The 22,132-nt window shown below is 45.4% G+C and overlaps 1 protein-coding gene across 5 annotated transcripts in view; it reads left to right on the forward strand.

Annotated features, from left to right (window-relative positions):
• The window catches only part of LOC117412273 (phospholipid-transporting ATPase 11C-like), a 34,414-nt gene that overhangs the window by 4,665 nt on the left and 7,617 nt on the right, over positions 1-22,132 (forward strand). For all 5 annotated transcript variants that reach the window (XR_009307501.1, XM_058989408.1, XM_058989409.1 and 2 more), the window contains exons 2-24: positions 8,040-8,159; positions 10,163-10,252; positions 11,599-11,679; positions 12,169-12,276; positions 12,774-12,902; positions 13,404-13,492; positions 13,806-13,856; positions 14,379-14,443; positions 14,898-14,979; positions 15,077-15,227; positions 15,738-15,935; positions 16,141-16,311; positions 16,438-16,616; positions 16,740-16,811; positions 17,182-17,255; positions 17,462-17,565; positions 18,035-18,216; positions 19,136-19,408; positions 19,778-19,955; positions 20,047-20,149; positions 20,782-20,927; positions 21,370-21,429; positions 21,778-21,905. Coding sequence is in view for 4 of the 5 variants with exons in the window: in XM_058989408.1 (XP_058845391.1) it covers positions 8,040-8,159; positions 10,163-10,252; positions 11,599-11,679; positions 12,169-12,276; positions 12,774-12,902; positions 13,404-13,492; positions 13,806-13,856; positions 14,379-14,443; positions 14,898-14,979; positions 15,077-15,227; positions 15,738-15,935; positions 16,141-16,311; positions 16,438-16,616; positions 16,740-16,811; positions 17,182-17,255; positions 17,462-17,565; positions 18,035-18,216; positions 19,136-19,408; positions 19,778-19,955; positions 20,047-20,149; positions 20,782-20,927; positions 21,370-21,429; positions 21,778-21,905 (2,834 nt within the window). In the remaining variant the exon portion in view is untranslated. The remainder of the gene's footprint in view (positions 1-8,039; positions 8,160-10,162; positions 10,253-11,598; positions 11,680-12,168; positions 12,277-12,773; positions 12,903-13,403; positions 13,493-13,805; positions 13,857-14,378; positions 14,444-14,897; positions 14,980-15,076; positions 15,228-15,737; positions 15,936-16,140; positions 16,312-16,437; positions 16,617-16,739; positions 16,812-17,181; positions 17,256-17,461; positions 17,566-18,034; positions 18,217-19,135; positions 19,409-19,777; positions 19,956-20,046; positions 20,150-20,781; positions 20,928-21,369; positions 21,430-21,777; positions 21,906-22,132) is intronic.

Genomic DNA, 22,132 nt, shown 5'->3' on the forward strand with positions numbered 1-22,132 from the left:
CACTTTATTAGTATTTTGACACATACTAATACACATTGGGCCCCATATTCACTTTGTTCCAGTTGTATGGTGTTCAGGCAGGCTGCAGGAGAGAGGGCTGACCCTGTTCACTGAATCCTGGAAAGACGTGTTGAGAATGAATCCTCTACATCCTTCTTGGCACCGTGCTTGATTCCCTGGAGATCTGACACTGCAGAGCTGCCTGCCAGACAGGGTTAAACAAACACCACACTGCACACTATATAGCTGCTATATATATCTATATATATATATATATATATATATATATATATATATATATAGACACACACAAACAGTTGTAGTGTCTTTTAAGAGCCCTTATGTTTTAATAGAGATGACAACACTCCCAGACAAAGCCACACAAAGGTATCCTGATTGCTGTGATCATTGCACACTTTTTGGTTAAGAAATATCTTTGTATGTAAATTAGCATAATTACAACTGCAGCTGATCTGCTGATATTAAGCGAAGGACTCTGAACCATCTGTGAGAAGCACCTTTAAGTGTTGGGTTGGAACATAAATCTAAACTTGTGTGAACCAGCCAGAGTTCTTCACAACACCAAACGACAGGAGCCCCAGTCAGGTGTTGGGGATCCCCTGCTGGTACACAGCTGTGCCAGCCTCTCGCTGGTATTCGACTGGAATCTGGCTCTGGCAGTGGAGCTGACATTCACACCAGTGCAAAGTAAATATTTGCAGTAGGAGCTGCTACAACAGCGTTCCACATTACAGTTCTGTGGGTGAAGCTAAATGTTCAGTGAAATTAAACTGCAGTGAGTATAGCGCATGTTTTTACTCATGAGTTTCAATGAAGAGCGCCTCAAACCAGCTACAGTAGCAGTGTCCCTTCACTTCTGCTGTTGATGTCGTTTTAGAGACACTCATTCAGATCCTGTTGAACAAAGCACCAGTCTAGAAGTAACTGGAATGCCATTAACTAATGCTGATATGACCAAAAAATAAATAAAGAAAAGCGTTTCAGTCCCTTGCTTCCATAAGAACACACATTCCTCAGAGTAGACATGTTTACCTTTTCTTTTTGTCCTTGGGAGTATCTCGAGACAAAACCAATGCTGTAATCATCTCCATGTGAACCCATTGTGTGTGTGTGTGGTGGTTAGTTTTGCATCGTGGAGTGTGTTTTGACTGGTGGCATTACCAAGCTAAACCAGGGTAACCGGTTTATTTCCCCTCCGAGCCTCTCTCTGCGAAGGAGGAGTGTTTTCATTGCTGTTCTGGAACTTGCTTGACAGCTGTGTGCTCACACAGGACTGGCCTGCACTTGCTCCCTTAGAACTGTCTCAGCTGACCTGAAAACCAGTTGAGCACTTTAGTGTGATACTTATTTTCATTGATAGTTTTGCTCTTCCCTTGACTCAAAATTGGTGGGAGATGTGTGCCTTGCACCATTCTTCAGTGACTCAATGTAAACCACATCCTGATGCAAATGTTTGTGGGGGAAACATGGAAAAGCTGTTTTTGTAGGTCAGAGCGTGAACCCTGTATTAGTATTGTACTGACCCCCCTACTGTCCACCTGCTGATATGAGAAATAACATTTCATGCAACAGGAATATAAAGGTTTCAGATGGATATCCTGAACATGATACCAGAACCAAATAGGCATAATCCTGACAGATTCAACATCCCAGCTTTCTTAACCGTTGCAATTACAGTGGGAGTTTTTACCAAGGTTACAGAACCCTAATAGACATCCTTTGTCTTTTCTAAGCATTTTCAGGTCAGTGTTGGGAGTTTCTGGTGCTGTGGAACCGATTCGTTATCCACAGCTATATCTGTTCCTTCACACACTGTCAGCAGCGTGCTGCCTGGTGATAACCTGTTGAAAGTATTAGTGTGTGCCAGCAGCTATTGTAACCGTGTGAATGAGACCTGTCTGTCTGCAGGGTACACAAGGACTCTGAAATGAGATGCTGCTGTATCTCGCCGAGATTATCCTGGTAAAACATGTTTTAATGTTCAATAAAGCAGCGCAGCGTTGCCCTGTTTTTCAAGTTCATGGGACAGGTTTGCAAAGCTCTTGCTTTAGTGCAAAGTTTATTTTTCTAAAAAGAACAAATAAAAATTCCTTCTCTTATCACAATGTGTGTGCTGTGGTTGATTCCCCTGCCTTTTTGTGTTGTCCGGAGTTAAATCAGGAGTCACCACAAAGCAATAGCTATTCTTGAAAAAAATGTTTTCCGAGCCATTTTAAGGCCACTTCTTGTAACATCTGAGTCACCTCATACCGTGTCCCGTCCCGTACTGTGTGTCAGAGTTCTCAATGTGATGAGTGCCTTTATGACCGCATGACCTGATCTCCTGAAATTGTTAATAGTGCAGTTTGAGTGAGGTGATTGAGCGTATTGATTTGAGTAGCGATTTTTCCGCCTGAACAAGCAGGTACAGTAGGGCTGATACAGGGTCATTGGGAACATTAATGAAGTGGTTTTGCAGGTTAGCGAAGCAGCTCCTGGAGTGGTGTTGAAACTGTTCCCAGGGTCGTCTCAAAACACTGGCAGTGGAAGACATCCATCCACCTTGCAGTGGTGTGTTACTGGTTTATTTATATGTATTGTTTTCTAGCGCTGCTGGAGATTGTACAGGATTCCAAACCACGGGGAAGTGTTGACATGTTATCTTCATCACTCATTTCTCTCAGTTCTTCTAAATTTAGAGAAGTGTTTCAACACTTTTTCTGCTTCCTCGTGTATGAATGCTGGATTGTTAGAAACTGGAACAACATTATACTTGGTTGCTTGCTGGTTTTACAGTATGACCTCATGGATGGAAATAAGACTCCCATTGCAAAGCAGTTTGCTCCATTCCTGGTTTTACTGTGAATGAGACACATCTGAGCTTGTTACCTATACACCGTGGCTAATCAAGCTTGTAGCAAAACCTGGAATGAGTGAAACTGCAATGCAGTAGGAGTCTTATTTCCACACCTGGAACTGGGTTCAACATTGTGCTTAAGTCCCCAGTGAAATAAATCTGAAGGTCTTATCCGGTCCCTGAAATTACTGCCAGGCAATTAGGCTGTAGGCCATTTTGCAGGCAGAAAAAAGGCAAATACATTGATGTGGCCTGCAAAATAAAGAGCTTGCCTCCTAGAGTGTGCATGGTTCTTGAAGGGCAGACAGTTCTAATGGTGGCTGTGATTGTGGATACATAGGAGGGCAGCAGTCTCCAGTGCTGTCAGTCCTTGTGTCTCAGACCCGCCTGTGCTTTATAATCACGCTGCCCTGCAGGGACATTCACTTGGAAACACCTGGCCTGAACACCGCCTGCAGTAAGATGCCATCTGCTTTAACAGGTCATTTGATTTGGCAAAGGAACCAGTCAAGAAGGAGTTGGCATTCATTTAAATCTCCTGTAAAAAAAAAAAAAAAAAAAAATGTTTTAAAAGGCAGTGGCCGGAGATTGTAAAAAAGCACACGCTGTGTTCAGAGTACAGAGAGCACTGTGCTGCTGTAGGAAATGTATGTAGGGATTAGTGAGCTTGGGGCTGCTGTGGTGCAGTGAGATCTTCACCTCACTTCAGTCTTATTATAAACAAACAACACCAGCTGAGTTAACCTGTCGACGCCAAGTTAAACCGCCACCCTGTAATTAAAACACATCGTTTTGTTGTGTGTGTGTGTGTGTGGGATTCATTTTGGTGCTCATGAAAATTGGCAGCGCTAGAGTCAGAAGTCCTCTTAATTTACAGAGCATGTACAGTAGCACAAGCAGTGCCAATGCAGGCTGCACGCCATTATGCATGAAAGGATGTAGATGTGTCTCCTGTTTGAGGCTGGCTAGGGTGGTGGAGAATTGGCTGTGCTATTTAAATGGAAACAGATTGACAGTGGGTGAAAATGACAGGTTTGGTGTTGTGCTGGAACAGCTGGATCATCATGGGAACAGGGGTGTGAGGAGGAAGTGCCAGGACAGTGTGTGTGTGTGGTTTTTTTTAAAACATTTAACTGCATTCTATCGGGTTTATCCTGATTGTCATCTGTGTTTTCGTTCTGTGTGCTTTGTTTTTAAAATAATAAGTTGCAGAAGCATTTAGAGTGCAGGGTAGATTTCATCTCTTCAAATGTTTCCATGCAGAACTGTTTAGTTAGTCTGTTTCCTTTTCTGATAAGATTACAGTAGCAGTGAGGTGGTCTTTGTGAATCATTGTATGAACGACCTTCAAGTGTTCACAGTACCCCCTGTGTCATCTCCCTGTCTCCCTCTCATACACACTCTCAGAAACTCTGTCCCCTCACCAGGTAAATGAATAACTTCAAGAGCAAACTGAGAATGTGTGTTCTTTGTTCATAATTGGCAAGAATTTTCTCTTTATATTGGGTTCAGAGATCGAACTCTCTGTTCAGTGCGATTTTGAAAAATAAATAAAAATGTGCACCAACCGAACACCAAATTGAATTCAGTTTGTAAAATGTTTAAACCAGGGTTGATGGTAGCTCTGAGTTCCTGCACTGAACTTCAGAGAGAGAGTTCATCAGAACCAACTACCTTCGTGGTTAAAGCTGAGTGACTAGAAAGGAGTGTGACATGGTGGTTAGGGCTGAGGGACTGGGAGGCAGTGTGTCCAGTGGTTAGGGCTGAGGGACTGAGAGGCAGTGTGTCCAGTGGTTAGGGCTGAGAGACTGAGAGGCAGTGTGTCCAGTGGTTAGGGCTGAGGGACTGGGAGGCAGTGTGACATGGTGGTTAGAGTTGAGGGACTGGGAGGCAGTGTGTCATGGTGGTTAGGGCTGAGGGACTGGGAGGCAGTGTGACATAGGGGTTAGAGCTGAGGGACTGGGAGGCAGTGTGTCCAGTGGTTAGGGCTGAGGGACTGGGAGGCAGTGTGACATGGTGGTTAGAGCTGAGGGACTGGGAGGCAGTGTGTCCAGTGGTTAGGGCTGAGGGACTGGGAGGCAGTGTGTGCAGTGTTTAGGGCTGAGGGACTGGGAGGCAGTGTGGCAGTGTGACAGTGGTTAGGGCTGAGGGACTGGGAGGCAGTGTGTGCAGTGTTTAGGGCTAAATCTTAATTATTGGTACATGTTTTAATTTTAAATCTTTCTGACTCGGCTGAGGTCAGTTTCTAATGAGACTACTATCCACCTGGCAGTTTCTCATGATCTATTTCAACATTGTACAGTACTTCCTTGCTAGTCTGTGTATCACTTTCACAAATGGTTTATTGGATCATAAATACTGTATTATGGTTTTCAGTCCATGCAGATTAAATTGCTGAGAGGAAGCACTAGATGTCTGTTGTTGAACTAAACTAAATTTTTTCACTGTTGCATTGTTAACCATTGAGGTGGCAGACTCTTATAGCATTGTATGCAAAGCTATTGTATGCATAAGTGCTTTAAGACAATGCCAGGTGTGAAACACCCCATATACCAGTGGCCCTTATAATACAGCAGCCCCAAGGTGGCCCCCTTGTTATCGCCAGTTAAACTGTACACTTGCTTTGTCTAGATGCTAGACCACCCCTCCAGCCCCTTAAATCCGGAGCGTTTGTGACCTGCACGACTGCTGATGGCGAGGTATGATTACGAGCCCTGTTGTCTTCAGCCGTGTAATGCAGAACACGTTGTATTGTATAGGGAATACTTGGAAGCCTGGCACTCATGAAGATATCTCCACACGCCTTTGAAATACCTGATAAGGTGCCTGTAGCGAGACGAGTGTCACTCTGTTTATCTGGGATTAGCCTCTCTGACCTGAGCTGTGGAGCTGAAAACTCCCGTTGAAAGAATACCAGGCTGCTCCGACATGAGACGCTTGTAAAGCGCAGCAGCCTCTGAGCTTAATTGTTGCATCAGAAAGTCATTTCCTGACCAAATAAGGACTAGATTTTACTTTAGAATGGATCATTCATGATTAGTGCAAGGGGGTGTCTGACATCACCTTCCTGTCTGCAGAGGAACCACGTGTGGGGGAAGAAAAACAAAAATAGAGATGTATTTTAATAATATATGATGCTTACAAAAAACACTGCTGTAGTCTCTTGAAGTCCACTATTGTTGTTGAATGATAAAACATTTGAGTTACGGTATGCATGGATACTGTATACTCCCAATAATGGTGAAGTGTAGTCTTTTAATGAAATAGCCCATCAATAATGATCAGTTAAATCTTATTGCACATCACACAAAGTAGCCCGCCAGGACCATCACATGTAATCATGACCTGCATAATGTGATGCGTAAACATTTTCGGTGGGTGATTAGAAAGTATGCGTGCTGGCTGTCCCCTGACAGGGTGCAGAGTTTGTGAACGTGTCGATGATTAATTTTAAAGATAAAATTCAGTAGAAGATGATCTTCTGCGGTCATGTGCAGTACATCATGTGTTCTGTAACCTTGATGGAAAGGGTTTCCTGGCTCTCGACTCTCCGGTCAAGCAGCATTGCAAATAATCAGAGATAAGAAATCTGGAGAGAAGTGACGTCCGCCCGTCCCATCTGAAGAGAGGGTAAAGTTTGCTACCGTTGCCTTGAAGCCAGTTTCAATGTTAGAAACAAACAAACAAAAAAAAAACTATAATGCACATTACCTCTTGGACTTGCAAAATAATGAATGCAAATGTTATACTATTGATTAGGCCCCCACACTACTGCAGAAAAAAAAAAAAACTGTACATTTTGTATTTCTAAAAGTAGTCCCTTTTTAAAAAGGCAATGTAAATGGAGATTGTACTGTTGCATTGCGTCAGTACGGCACTGTACTGTTAACTTTGGCAAAGGCTGTGATTCACTGCAGTATTATTGTTGCAGTTATGACAGGCGTGACGACTTTCTCTTTCAGTCTTGGCTCTACATTAAGAAAACAAGCAGGATAATACGAGGCTTGTTTGTGCATTTCCTGGACGGGACAGAGTGTTGGGGGGGGGGGCGGTCTGTAGCGTTGGGGGCTTTTTTATGCCGATTGCAGTTTCAATAGTTGGTGCCGTCGTCAAAGCTCTTTGTTACTGTTAGTGGGCAATGGGGATCTACTGCAGTGCGTAGAGCTAAGCTGGGCTGTGTTGAGCACAGTGTCTGCCTGCATGCCTGCTAATACAGTAATAAGAGAACAGGACTCGTGTGTGCAAGAGGGTTTGCAGTGTTAAGCTTATTAGCCTACTTTTGATGTCAAAGAAAGCATTCCAGGCAGTAGGAGTCTTCATTGTACTGTAGTTTTAAGGCACCAGGCCTTGCTCTTATGGAGCTGCCTCTCTAGCAAATGAGTTAAAAACCTGCAAACTGATAGTAAACACCAGCTGGAGAGCATAGCGGCACAGAACAGCATACAGTCCTTTTTTTAAAAAAATGAATGTATTTTCCGGCAAGCGAATATCAACAGCCAAGGCTTGGAAAATTCCCATCAACTGTAGTTCCCAGTGTTTTAACATTTACAGGAAGTGCTCTGGAGCTTTTCCAAGAGATTAAAACAAACCCTTGAAAATGACCCTGATGAAAAGCAGCTGCTGTGACCAGAATGTGGCGCTAGGCTCCGTGGATCAGCGCAGTGTGCACTGCACCCTCTGATCACGAGTCCGTGGTGGGTCACCCGTGGCATTGACATGGGGGGGAGGGGGGTGGTCACTTCAGAAATCCAGTAATACTCGCAATACTCTGTGTGGCGTTCTCAAGGTAACCGCGGCTTGTCTCCTTTACAATAGGGAAGCAGAATTTGCATTGAAGAAAAAAACTAATTTGCTTGCACATTGAATGTATTTCACAGTGCATTAAATGATCTTGAGCTATGCATGAGTACAAATGCCAGGAACCAACCAGCAAGGGTGCAGATAGTGGTTGGCAGTTATTGTGTTGTACCTGCCCGCCTGCCCGCACGCATGCACACACTATTTTTTTGTATCAGTAATTATTTTTTGTATTCTACAAGGACACCCTTTGTTCTTTTTTTTTCCCCCTTTATTGTATTTAGTAGGGATAAATACAATAGTATGTAGTCGCAGTACTGCTGAGACTTACTGTACTGTACATGCCAGTTGCTGACCATTAAATAATGTTGTGTTGACTCTGCAGTGCGGAGGGGACGAAAAGAGAGTGGACAGCAGGACCATCTACGTTGGACACCGGCGCTGTCCCGGCACAAACACATACCTCCCTCTCAAATTCTGTGACAACAGGATCATTTCCTCCAAGGTTAGTAACCTCCCATCCTCCCCCAGTCCCTACACTGGCTCCCAGCTCCTGAGTAGCCACGAGAGCCACACTGCCTCCCAGTCTCATATCTCCAGCCACTGATTGTCTGCTTGAAGGTCAGGGCACTGATCAGTTTAAATGTAGACGTTTGCAGAAGTGCTATTTTCACGATGCCTGACTAAGTAATTAACTTTGTAACGGCTGAGTTTGTGTTTTTCTCCATCGCTGCGCTGATGAATGAGGCTGCTGTGGAAGTGAGGCGGGGGGATCCTGGATTTATTGAGGCTGAGCCTGATCAATGGTGTCCGATGCTCCTGTGTAAACAGCACTAATTACTGAGAGACAGTCCTTTTATTGCCTATGCTGGGACTTGCCTAATACGCGACGTTCCCTCGAATACTTTCATTTAGTTAGCCACTGTGGCTAAAGCAACTTAACATTTTTTAGCCACACTGGAAAAACTTAAGCCACTTATCAATACTGTAAACAAGTTAAACATACTGTTTCACAAGGCAAAAATATGTGTATTTTATTTGAAAACACGCAGATATTTAAATGCCAGACCCTACCCTTTACAATACACATAAACAGTATATTTAAAGTGCACTGTAACTTTGATTCCCATTTAATAAATGCCAAATGAAAAAATGTCAGTACATATTTCCTAAATTCTGAATAGGTTTGCAGAGAGATTCATGTACTGCATAATCCTTTACATTATTTTGACTGTGACGCGGTTTTCTTTCCACTGCAGGACAGTGCTAGTGTGTGTTATTAATGCCTCCCTGACCAACCGCAGCTCTAGTTACACAAGCTTGTACTAATGTGATTAATAATATTAGTAGGATAGTACAGCCACTGCTGTGTTTAAAAAAAAAAAAAAAATCAACCTTTTTTACCGTGTTCTATCACCTGGGACTACTGACAGTAATATTGCACCGATTCTGACATCATAGTGAGACGAATCCTTCTTTTTAAAATAATAAATGTGTTTATTTTTTATTAAATTGTTCCTCTTTTGAATCCACTCTGTTACTGTTTCCAAAATATATTTCAACACATTTTAAAGAGATAGCAAACGACGAAAAAACAAACAAACCCATAGCTGTGATCTTTTGAAGCTGCGTGTTTCTGGCCTGCCGTCTGTGAAAAAGTTATTTCAGGACCAGAGGGTATGTTTGAAGCCATGACTGCTTCACCTCCCTGTGACTATCACGCTCATATTTTAGTTGTGTTTACATGGTTGGTATTCCTTGGGCTACATCTTCCGGAACATGAGTCTGAGTTTTTTTTTTTTTTTTTTTTTTTTAAACACATCAAGAAATTTTCCGTTTGGATGCCATGGTTTTTTTTTTTGGTTTACAAGCAGCGGCATTCGCTCACTGTTTTTAATTAGAACATCTGTCCTCCCGCCAAACACGACGTTTGTGGCATACATTTGACGTGAACAAGCTAAAGTGCTTTCATTGAGAGGAATGAAATCAAACTAAACAGTCTGTATTGATTCATCTACCAGCACATATTGAAAGTAATCGTGCTGGCAGCCTTACACAAGTAGATTTTTCAAAGCCTTCGCCACCGTGGTGAACTTGGTGAAAAATAGTTGAGCCACAAGGGAAAACATTTCGCTTGTGGAGACGTGGGACCGTAGATACCCCTCGCTCTGATTCCATCATCGTGTGAATAGGTGCATGTGTTTTGTGTGTGTGTGTGTCTATGTGCCAATTAGTCTTCTCAGTCTTCATTGAGGGAGTGATGGGGGCTTTATGACTCAGAATGGCCAGCATTCATCTCGTCTCATGCTTCTGTCTTTAAGATCGTAGTAAACCTGCAGCACTCAGCACTCAGTACTGTGGTACATACCAGTCATCATACTGTAGTTATAACCCAGTGTGTGTGTGTTCCCATAATATGTGTTTTTTTTTTTTCCAGACTCTCACCAAAACCATTTTTCCTTCAGTTTGATATTCATGCTAATTTGAATCTCTTCTTGCCTTCTATAGTACACCGTGTGGAACTTCCTTCCCAAGAACCTCTTTGAACAGTTCAGAAGAATCGCCAATTTCTACTTCCTAATTATCTTCCTTGTGCAGGTGAGTGACGGGGAGGAGCAGGAGGGACTTGTATATAAGAGACAGAGATTATAACACCTGATCACCCACTTGCCGTTTACAATCAACCAAGAAATTTATGATCTTGTAAATCGCAATCGCAGTAGGATGTTAAATGCTTTTTTAACCTGTCAAACCTTGCAGATTGCTTGTTGCAGTTAGGGACCTCTGTCTTATGGTATCAGGGACTGGAGCCCCCCCCAGCTACTTTCAATATCCCAGTTTTGTTACTTTGTTGTGTTGATTGTTTGTGATGGTATGTAAGTGTCATACAGAAAGTGAAAGTAAGCTTCTTTGTAATAGTGTCTGAGACACACAAGCGCACTGTTAGACTGCTGGAAGACCTTGGCTGTGAAGAAAGGGAGTTCCAGTTCTGAATGTTTGAACAGGTTTTGATATTCCCCTCCCTGTGTTGGAGGCCGGTCTCCATGGCTGCAGTGGTTGCTGTGAGCAGTGTGAAGGGATCTGGGGTGGTGAGAGTACAGGCTGTGTTGTTAATGATGGACCGGCTCTGAGCAGCAGTGACCCTGCCATCCCAGAGCCGCTCTGGAATCCACTCAGCCTTGGGGAGCATGTTTACTCACTCTGCCAGACTGCTGAGGAGATTTATACAGTACAAGGCTGCTGCAGGCATGCAGGCTTCATTCTCCCCACACTCTGAAGCATTGTGCCAGGGAAACTTCAGACAGGCTTTTTCCTTAGCCAGCACAGTGCCCCCACTCAGCATGCTGAAGCACTGCGCCTCCTCACGCCACACGCTGACAAATCCCATTATGATACCAGTATATAGCAGGGATAGAAATACGACTCTTATTATATAGCAGTTTCACTCTTTCCAGGTTTTACTAGGAGCTTGCTTAGCCACAATGTATAGGTAACAAGCTTTGGTGTGTCTTATTAAACTCCTAGTTAAACCAGGAATGGATCAAACTGCCATGCAAAGAAAGTCTTATTACTTAGGATGTACATCACATTCAAATCATTACCAGACTACCAGCAATGGTGACTGCTATGTTTTATTATGAAAATATTACCATGGTGGCACTGTGCTGTATTCTAGCAAGGGCTCATGCCATTGCAGCTACCCCTGTGCAAAACAAATGCAGAACCATTGCACAGTCCTCCGAAAGGAACAGTCTTTTGACTATTCTGCTCTACTGTTCATATCACTCGCTGGCACTGCCACAGTTCTCTGTAAGTCTGCATTTAGTCTGGCTGTGGTCTATTTGCTCTCCTCATATCCAGCAGTTGATCAGAGCCTCTCTCCAGGCAGCCTGATACAAACCTCTAACCCCAGCAATGACGCGCACTGTGTAATGTCCCCCCAGGTGATTGTGGACACACCCACCAGTCCAGTGACCAGCGGGCTGCCACTCTTCTTCGTAATCACAGTGACCGCCATCAAACAGGTGAACTGCCGCTGGGGCTGCGGGTCAGTGCGTCGGTGAAGGATTCTGCAGTGAGCTGCCCTGTACTGCCCTGTCTGGAGTGTGTCTTAACTGCTGCTTTGTTTTTGCACTGTGCATGTATTTGTGTATCTTTGTATCCTAGAAGCTTGGATCTTATTTAGCCCAGGTTCCCCAAAGATTAGGTTTGCTTTATGTTCTTTATGTAGTTCCTGGTAAGGGAACAGTAGTTGAATTGAGATATATATAACATGGCTTTCTATTGCAGGGCCTCATAAGTATATAATTTTAAATGTGTGCGCGTGGGTAAAGGACTTGTCCCCAGTGTGGTACTCGGTGTGTGTGATTGTGGTTGTGTGACTTTGTGTTCGTGTGCTCACGTGTGTGTGATTGTGGTTGTGTGACTTTGTGTTCGTGTGTGCACGTGTGTGTGTGCACATGTGTGTGTGATTGTACAGTATGTTCACGTCGGTGTCTTGTCTTGTTCCGCAGGGCTATGAGGACTGGCTCAGACACAAGGCTGACAACGAGGTGAACAAGTACCTGGTGAGCGTGCAGGAGGACGGTGGGGCGGTGCGCAAGGAGAGCCAGGAGATCAAGGTGAGCCTGTGCTGATCTGAAGTCTCGTGCTCCTCAAACCAATCCCAGACAATTCCAGGGCAGGGTTATCATGCTCAACTGTCAGGGTACACACAGCTGGGATAGACTTGATCAGCAACAGTGCTGAGCTTCACAATGCATGTTTTTCAGCCTGGAGTCTGGTTTACATATTCAAATAGATGGAGTGTCTAATGCCAATGGGGGAGAGGGGAAAGGTGCTGTACCTGTGAGTGTATGTGTGAGATTTTTCCTGCAATGTTACAGTTACTAAGAACTGAATGGATGATTCTCAATAGGTGCAAGTCTCCCACAATATCTTATAAAAGTTTCAATGAACATGCACACTAACAGATAAGAAGACGGATCCAAGACTTACAGTACTTATTACAGAAACATATACACTTCTTGAGACTGACGATGAATAGTGTAAAGGGCATCAGTGTATTTTGTGTCAGTCGCTCACGCGCCCTCCTCATTGTGATTGGTTTGGTTTGCAGGTGGGGGATGTTGTGGAGGTCACTGAGGATGAGACCTTTCCCTGCGACCTCATCCTGCTGCAGTCCACTCGAGACGATGGTACCTGCTTTGTCACCACGGCCAGCCTGGACGGGGAGTCCAACCACAAGGTACCCACCGGGACCCACGCAGACTGGGGAGCTGCTGGATAGAGCAAGCCCAGGTTTCTGCCTTTACGCTAGGAAGAAAACACACCGTATGCTGGCAGATGGAGATATCGCCAGCACATTAAGGCAGTGCTGTATCTCACTGAAACTCTGCCCAGGTCTCTCTTGTTCCTGGAAGTTATCGTACTTCGAGCGGGATCATATCATCCCACATCGTGTTGCTTCATCCAGTCCCACAAGGTTTAACAGCTCTCTTAACTTCGCTCTGGGTCCTACCGGCTGTGTTATTTAATAGGACTCTTTGTGTTTGACAGACACACACACACACACAGCACTTGGGTTGTGCTGTCTGGTCAGTTCTAGTCAGATTTCAGAAGCTTTGATTGTGATCTGCCCAAAAACTAAGGCTGATCAATACAGTCCTGATTATGATCTGACCCCTCATTGAAGCTCCCACTCTTAATTAGTCTTTCGCTCTCTCCTTTGTTCATGATTTCTGTCCAGACTCACTTCACAGTGGCGGACACAGAGAAGCATCTGAATTCCTTCTACGCCACCATTGAGTGTGAGCAGCCTCAGCCAGACCTCTATAAGTAAGAATCATGTGTGCGTGCGAGAGTGTGTCAAAATTGTGCCCACAATAAAACCTGACAAAACTTTATGAGGAAATTATGTCTAGTTTCCTGTAATGTTTGTTATTGCTGAAAAACAGTCCCAGCCTGTGTGTTTAAGTAGCTTATAGTAAAACTCTTGCATTTGCATGTCCTGGAGGAGTATTTGAATGAAAGTGAGGCAAGCAAGGCTGTGGATGGCTGTAAGAGAACAGTTTGGTGCCACCTACTGTTCAGCAGTTGCAATGACACTCCAAAGCAGTTGCTTGCTCAGACTGTGTGTGGTTCCTTGCAGGTTTGTTGGCAGAATGCACATCACTAAGGATGGCCTGGAGCCTATTGTGAGGTGAGTGTGCTCCCCAGTGCTGTACTGTTAGCTTCAAAGCTGAATAAAAAACAAACCAAAGCCAGCATTTCTAACAGTGTTGGAGAGTCTCTTTGTGTGTGAATCACCAGAGAGGGACTTATGATTGTAATAAGAGTTATTTCACTGATTAGGTACCATTAATACTATTTGGGGGGGGGGGGGGGGGGGGGGGGGGAGGGGGTTGATGTTTTGACGCATGCACTTCAGTTTTGTGGCTGCTGTTTTTAAGATGCTTTGATATCTTGATGTGTCATTGTCCTGCATTGATGGCTGTACCAGATCTATGATGGATTGCATCCGAAGAATCTTAATGTGATCAGTGCACCCTAGCCTCTGCTTTATTATGGGAACGTGCCCTGGAATGCTTGCTTATTAAAAGTGCAGTTGCAATCCAAATTACATTCTAATTGAATTTCATCTCAGAAGACGATGACTGTCAGCGATTCTTCCCTTGCATAAGTTTTTGTCGGTTTGTCGAATTCGCTCTTTTTTTGTTTTCAGGTCATTAGGGCCAGAGAATCTGCTGCTGAAAGGAGCCACCTTAAAAAACACCAAGAAGATCTACGGTAAATTAAAAGGATTCCCAAGGCTTCACTAATGACTCTGTTGATCAGTGGAGGCAACCTGAGATTAGCTGTGTGTGTGTGTGTGTGTGTCTGTTTCTGTGTCTGTTTCTGTGTGTGTGTGTGTGTGTGTGTGTGTGTGTGTATCTGTTAGTGTGCTCTTTTTTGCTTTCAAACCCGCATAGACAGTTTGTCTTCAATGGATCTATGAAGGATCCATCTGAATACCGGCATGTTAAAGGCTCCATTGCCTTGCAAGGTTTCAAGTACAATGCTACAGAAAATGACACGCAGATTATTTTCTGTGAGCGGCATAAAGTCAACAAATTGATTTAAAATTCTTGAAGTGGTTGCTAAAGGACTTTTTCAAAACTCATGTTTGAACTTCTATTTCTATAACCCTGTGTTCCTTATGAAATGAAGTAATAAAACTGGACGCTCCTCTCCTTGTTTACAGGTGTAGCTGTTTACACTGGGATGGAAACTAAGATGGCTTTGAACTACCAGGGGAAATCCCAGAAGCGCTCTGCAGTGGAGAAGTATGGCGGATCCTGGCCTTGTTTTCAATGGCTTGTGTTTGTCTGTTGAAAGCTGGGTCCCAGGCTGACGGCTCCCCCTGCTGTTGTTGTGTTGCAGGTCGATCAACGCCTTTCTGATTGTGTACCTCTGCATCCTCATCAGCAAGGCCCTGGTGTGCACCACGCTCAAATACGTGTGGCAGAGCCACCCAGGCCATGATGAGCCCTGGTACAACCAGAAAACACAGAAAGAGAAGGATACCAACAAGGTAACGCTCCTTCCCTCCACCGGCCTTAGCCGTTGGAGCTGAGGAACCGACAGACGCGGTGGCCCCAGTGGTTAGAGCAGAGGGACTGGGAGACAGGGTGACCCCAGTGGTTAGAGCGGAGGGACTGGGAGACGGGATGGCTTAGTGTTTAGAGTTGAGGGACTGGGAGACAGGATGACCCCAGTGGTTAGAGTGGAGGGACTGGGAGATGGGATGGCTTAGTGGTTAGAGCAGGAGGACAGGGAGACCTAGTAGTTAGAGCGGAGAGACTGGGAGGTAGTGTGGCCCCAGTGGTTAGAGCTGTGGAACTGGGAGGCAGTGTGGACTACAGTTAGAGCTGAGGGACTAGGAGGCAGTATGTGCACAGTGGTTAGAGCTGAGATTGTGGGAGGATGTTTGGGGCTGAGGGACTAGGAGACAGTGTGGATAAGTGGTTAGAGCGGAGGGTCTGGTTGTGGCTCTAGCAGTTTAAGCTGAAGTTTGACGACCCTGTTGTTACCTGTCTTGCAGTTCCTCAAGATGTTCACAGACTTCCTGTCGTTCATGGTCCTGTTCAATTTCATCATCCCGGTGTCCATGTACGTTACCGTGGAGATGCAGAAGTTCCTGGGCTCGTTCTTCATCTCCTGGGACAAGGACTTCTTCGACCCGGAGATCCAGGAGGGAGCTCTCGTCAACACCTCTGATCTCAACGAGGAGCTGGGGCAGGTACTGCAGCCGGGCTGTGCGCTGCACCAGAGCTACACCGAGCCATGTTAGGAACTGCTCGCTAAAACAAAAGCCAACATCACTATTTCATACATTATTAGAAACCTCTGAGATCTTAAAGCTAGCGTTCGTATGTAATCGTTAGTATCAGCTCTGCAAATGAAATCTCCAGAATGATGCCCTTCCCTTCCTGTGCTATTTTTAGGTGGAGTACGTGTTCACAGACAAGACAGGCACTCTGACTCAAAATAACATGGAGTTCATCGAGTGCTGCATCGATGGCTATCAGTACAACTACCGGGACTCCAGGACCGAGCTGGACGGGTTCTGTGTCTCCGACGGGCCCGTCAGCAAACTACAAGAGAAGGCAGGCAAGGTGTGACCCGCGGGGGGACGGGACACTCTAACTTTCTGTGCCTCCCTTCTACCCTTCACGCACATGAATCCCTCACATTGTGGTACGCTACGTGACCAACGCTCTTGTCTCCCTCTCTCTGTGCAGGAGAAGGAGGAGCTGTTCCTGCGGGCGCTGTGCCTGTGCCACACTGTCCAGGTGAAGGAGGGCACGGAGCTGCATGGCATGGACGAGGTGGATGGGATCGGGGCGAGCGACGATGCAGAGCAGTGCTGCTACATCGCCTCCTCCCCAGACGAGGTGGCGCTGGTCAAGGGAGCCAAGAAGTGAGCGAGAGGGAGAGCTTCATTTAATACTGGGAGCAGATGATCATTCCATTTGAACTTGAGTGAGTACGGTGGGGGAGTTCACAGCTGCTTACGATGTTTATTGTTTTTGTTCTTTCTCAGGTACGGGTTCATGTTCCTGGGCATGGAAGGTAAACATATGAAAATGCAGAACAGGAACAAAGACGTTGAGCAGTAAGTGAAAGTGATTACTGCAGCCCCTAACCAGTCCTCTCCTCTCCAGAGTCATCTAGCAACTCAAGACTGTCGCTTGAAATCTATATTGCTTTCCAGTCTCTACTGCTTCCCAAACCGTATTCAACTCAAAGGAGTCTCAACTATCCTGCGCACGTCAGGCTGCAAAATAATGATAAGATGACGTGCTGTTCTGTTGATTCCCTCTAGGGAATCCGGATTGGTTTTGTGCATTCCTTCTTGTATTATTTTTGTTAATATAAGGTGCAATTAAGTAGAACTTATTTTGATCTTTACATTTACATTGGGAAATGGTTTGCTGTACTAAATGCTGTAATTCATCATTTTCTCTTTCTTTTTTTTTTTTAAGGTATGAGCTCCTCCATGTGTTGAACTTTGATCCAGTGAGGCGGCGGATGAGCGTGATTGTGAAGACTAAGTCAGGTGCTAACACAAGATTTAACAAAGAATACAAATCTGACTGGCTGTTTTTAGCCTGTGTTCAGCATTTCATCAAAGAAAATATGATTATATAAAGGTAGTTCATGATCTATCCAGCCATGCCTTTGTGGCACACTTGGTGTGAGTAGTCCTCCTGTCCAGTATGGGTCTCCATCTCCCATACTGACGGTGCTGTTCTTCTCTGTTAGGGGAGACGCTTCTGTTCTGTAAAGGTGCCGACTCCTCGGTGTTCCCACGAGTGCAGGCGGAGGAGGTGGAGAGGATCCGGATGCACGTGGAGCGCAACGCCATGGTGTGTTTGTGTCTCTTTATCCTCCAGCTATGTGGGGACTCTCTGTGACCCCTGTTCTGTGTTGAATGGTGCTGGTAGTGTCTCTATCTCTCTGGTTCTGTGTTGAATGGTGCTGGTAGTGTCTCTATCTCTCTGGTTCTGTGTTGAATGGTGCTGGTAGTGTCTCTGTCTCTCTGGTTCTGTGTTGAACGGTGCTGGTAGTGTCTCTGTCTCTCTGGTTCTGTGTTGAATGGTGCTGGTAGTGTCTCTGTCTCTCTGGTTCTGTGTTGAACGGTGCTGGTAGTGTCTCTGTCTCTCTGGTTCTGTGTTGAACGGTGCTGGTAGTGTCTCTGTCTCTCTGGTTCTGTGTTGAATGGTGCTGGTAGTGTCTCTGTCTCTCTGGTTCTGTGTTGAATGGTGCTGGTAGTGTCTCTATCTCTCTGGTTCTGTGTTGAATGGTGCTGGTGTTGACCGTGCCTCTTTGTTTCAGGAGGGGTACCGCACCCTGTGCGTGGCGTACAAGTCTCTGAGCTCGGAGGAGTTTGAGCAGATGGACGCAGCGCTGCAGGATGCCCGGCTCGCCCTGCAGGACCGTGAGGAGAGGCTGGCACAGGTGTACGACCAGGTGGAGGCGGGCATGCACCTCATCGGGGCCACCGCTGTGGAGGACAGGTAGCTTTCCACCTTTCCACAGTCCACAGTCCCACAGTGAAGAACATTAGCATTGCCCCATTACAACCCCTACAGGAAAATTATACAGGAGGAATTCATCCATTTATAAAAAAAATGACATCCTTAAACCGTAATTGGCGTTCAATTGTTTTTTAAATATGATTTCAGAGATTTTCTGTTGAAATAATTTTGATGAATTATTTCTCTTTCCGTGCAAACTGTGTTCCCATGATTTCATCAAATTCTCAAGATGAGTCCTCAGAGTTTGCACTCTGATTCCTTCATGGAGATGATGGGATCCCCACATTAACCCTTTGCAGTCCATTTATTAAGTGCGCGTCAGGCGCGTCAGGTCCAATTTATTTTCACACGCGCAGTTAATTTTAGACGCGCTGTTTTAAAATGTATTTTTTTCCACAGTCAAACGGGTTTAAATGGCCCTGCATATCAACAAAGCACTCACTAGGCATCTCCAGCCCCGTCCCACCCTTTCGTTCGCTATCGCTTTCACCTATGTAAGAAATAAATAATCATAAAAATAATAGTCGTACATACCGATCAATCATCTCCGGATCACTCGTTTTATCACCAAACTCCTCAATATTGCGATCAAAGTCATTATTTTATTACTATAACATCTGAAAAAAGCTCTGCAAATGTCCATGATAGTCTCTGTGCGCTGACGCACTCAGCCAGCTTGTTTACTATGACCGCCCCGTTATCTGATACCAGATGACTATTCATGAGATACGCCTCGGCAATTGAATGGTTTTCTCGGCTTTTTCCGGAGAAAAAACGACTAGAAACCCGTTTTTTTTTCCTCCGACAAAGGACCTGAGAGGACCCATTCCGACAATGGACCGCAAAGGTTTAACTATTGTTAAAGTGTTAAAGCAGCACTCTGTGTATGTGTGTGCAGGCTGCAGGAGGAGGCTGCAGAGACGATGGAAGCCCTGCACGGTGCTGGGATGAAGGTCTGGGTACTCACCGGAGACAAGATGGAGACAGCCAAGTCCACCTGCTATGCCTGCCGCCTCTTCCTGAAGAGCACAGAGCTGCTGGAGCTGACTGTGCGCACCCTGGAGGAGGGGGGTCGCCCGAGAGAGGAGAAGCTGCACGAGCTGCTGCTAGACTACCACAAGAGAGCTGTGCAGGACCGGCACAAAGACAAGGACAAGGAGGGGGTCACCAGGTACAGGACTGGGAGAGAGAGGGGGAGAACTATGCAGGACCAGCCCAAACACAAGGAGGGGGTCACCAGGTACAGGACTGGGAGGGGAGAGGGGGAGAATTATGCAGGACCAGCCCAAAGACAAGGAGCGGGTCACCAGGTACAGGACTGGGAGGGGAGAGGGGGAGAATTATGCAGGACCAGCCCAAAGACAAGGAGGGAGTCACCAGGTACAGGACTGGGAGAGAGAGGGGAGAAGGGCAGAGGGAGAGGAGAAAGGGGAGAAGGGCAGGGGGAGGGCTCTACAGAGCTGATCCAAAGACAAGGAAGGGGTCACTAGGTACAAGACCCCTGTGTGTGACTTGTATGTGATAAGCTGCTGTGTTGCAGGAGCTGGTCCTCTGGGTTCCGGGAGTTTGGCTTCATTGTGGACGGTGCCACGCTGTCTCTGGTGCTGAACGCCTCCCCCGATGCCAGCGCCAGTCGCTACAAGAGCCTCTTCCTGCAGATCTGCCAGAACTGCACCGCCGTGCTCTGCTGTCGGATGGCGCCGCTGCAGAAAGCTCAGGTAATCCGGTATAATAATCACTTCAAAGCCAAGGTAAATGAAGCGTGGTTTAGTTTCCTGTAATAATGGCGTATCTCCTCTGATGTTCCAGATTGTGAAGATGGTTAAGAATTCCAAAGGCAGCCCCATCACCCTGTCTATAGGTGATGGAGCCAACGATGTCAGCATGATACTGGAAGCACATGTGGGCATCGGTGAGGATATTATTAGTATTATTATTATTATTATTATTATTATTATTATTATTATTATTATTATTATTATTGTTATTATTAGACAACTAGAAACCACAGAAGTGCCCTGCTTGTTTAGAATTGTTTTTTTTAGAAGGATACTTGAATTCTAAATTATTAAACTCCTTGGTGTTGATTTAAATGGATCTAAACCAGATTAAAATAAGCTGCCATTTAAAACATTAGTACAGGGCCCTTCCTGGAATTCTGCTTTGCCAAGCAGAAACACACTGAGGAGATGTGAGTTTTTACATGATGGCAGGGTGATATTTAGATGCTGTTGAAGCTGAGCTGAGCTGAGGCTGGAGGTGTGGAGTAGTGGTTAGGGCTCTGGACTCTTGACCGGAGGGTCGTGGGTTCAATCCCCAGTGGGGGACACTGCTGTTGTTGTTGAGCAAGGTACTTTACCTAGATTGCTCCAGTAAAAATCCAACTGTATAAATGGGTAATTGAATGTAAAAATAATGTGATATCTTGTAACAATTGTAAGTCGCCCTGGATAAGGGCGTCTGCTAAAAAAATAAATAATAATAATAATAATAATAATAATATCTCACACTCTCTCGCTCTCTCACTCTCTCACTCTCTCCCAGGTGTGAAGGGTAAGGAGGGCCGGCAGGCAGTGCGGAACAGCGACTATGCCATCCCCAAGCTGAAACACCTGAAGAAGCTGCTCCTGGTGCACGGGCACCTCTACTACGTCAGGATCGCACACCTGGTGCAGTACTTCTTCTACAAGGTACAGGCATACAGGAGATTGAACTGGAAGCCTTCAGGAACTAAGAGACAGTGTGCTCTAGTGGTTAGAGTTCAGGAACTAAGAGACAGTGTGCTCTAGTGGTTAGAGTTCAGGAACTAAGAGACAGTGTGCTCTAGTGGTTAGAGCCGAGGGACTGGGAAAGAGGCACGATCTGTGGTTTTTCCACACCTCTTACCTATTTTAATTTTTTTTTTTTTTATTTCTAGTCTAGCACACGTACATGGCAACCTGTTTAAAACATTTGCACCAGAGTGGCGAATTATTCCAAGACAATGCAGAAGTGTTTGAAAAATGCTTGTTACTTGGAGTTCTACAATTATTATCCAAAGGCAGATGGGATAGATATGGAGCTGTGATCGTTTTCACACTGGGACCCGTTTACCCGATTGCTCACCTCAAACATGTTGTCTTTCTCTTCCAGAATCTTTGCTTCATTTTACCTCAATTCTTATACCAGTTCTTCTGTGGATTCTCTCAACAAGTAAGTACATGAGCACTAAGCTGGACAGTCTTATTATGTCAATGCCTATAATCGAACAAGAACGACAAACCCTTATTAGTTGCAGGGCAGTGTATGCACATGTGTGCTGAGCAGCAGTTCTACCTTCAGAGCTGCAAACCTTTCACTTGAAGACAGGAGAATTCTGACCACTGCATTCAGGATCCTTCCTTTTACTTTCCCATTCCTGCTCCCAAAGTGTGTGCGTGCATTATATATGTACATCTGTATACATATATAAACACAGTACAATAAAACTTTACAGCTGTTGTCCCATGCGAGTGTGTGTGTGTGTTCCTTTTAACCCCTGGTGCCCCTCCCTCCTCCCAGCCCCTGTACGACGCTGCCTACCTGACGATGTACAATATCTGCTTCACCTCCATGCCCATCGTGGCCTACAGTCTGCTGGAGCAACACATCTGCATTGAGAGCCTGCTGGAAAACGCCTCGCTCTACAGGTAGGGGACAGCACTGAGCCAGGGTGAGCACCAGGACAGGCCAGTGAGCTGGCGAGAGCATCACACTGATTGGACCACTGTTGACCTGCGTTGAACACACATGGATGTCTTGAATAGCTTCTGTGTTGCAGCCTTACAAACCAGTGATTGTGTGTTGCAGTTCCCTACTGCTGGTCAGGGCTAACAACACAAGTCAGCTTTTACTTGGGCTGCCTTGTAGAAAGGAA

This window comes from Acipenser ruthenus, chromosome 16 (assembly GCF_902713425.1).
Source record: "Acipenser ruthenus chromosome 16, fAciRut3.2 maternal haplotype, whole genome shotgun sequence".
NCBI lineage: Eukaryota > Metazoa > Chordata > Actinopteri > Acipenseriformes > Acipenseridae > Acipenser > Acipenser ruthenus.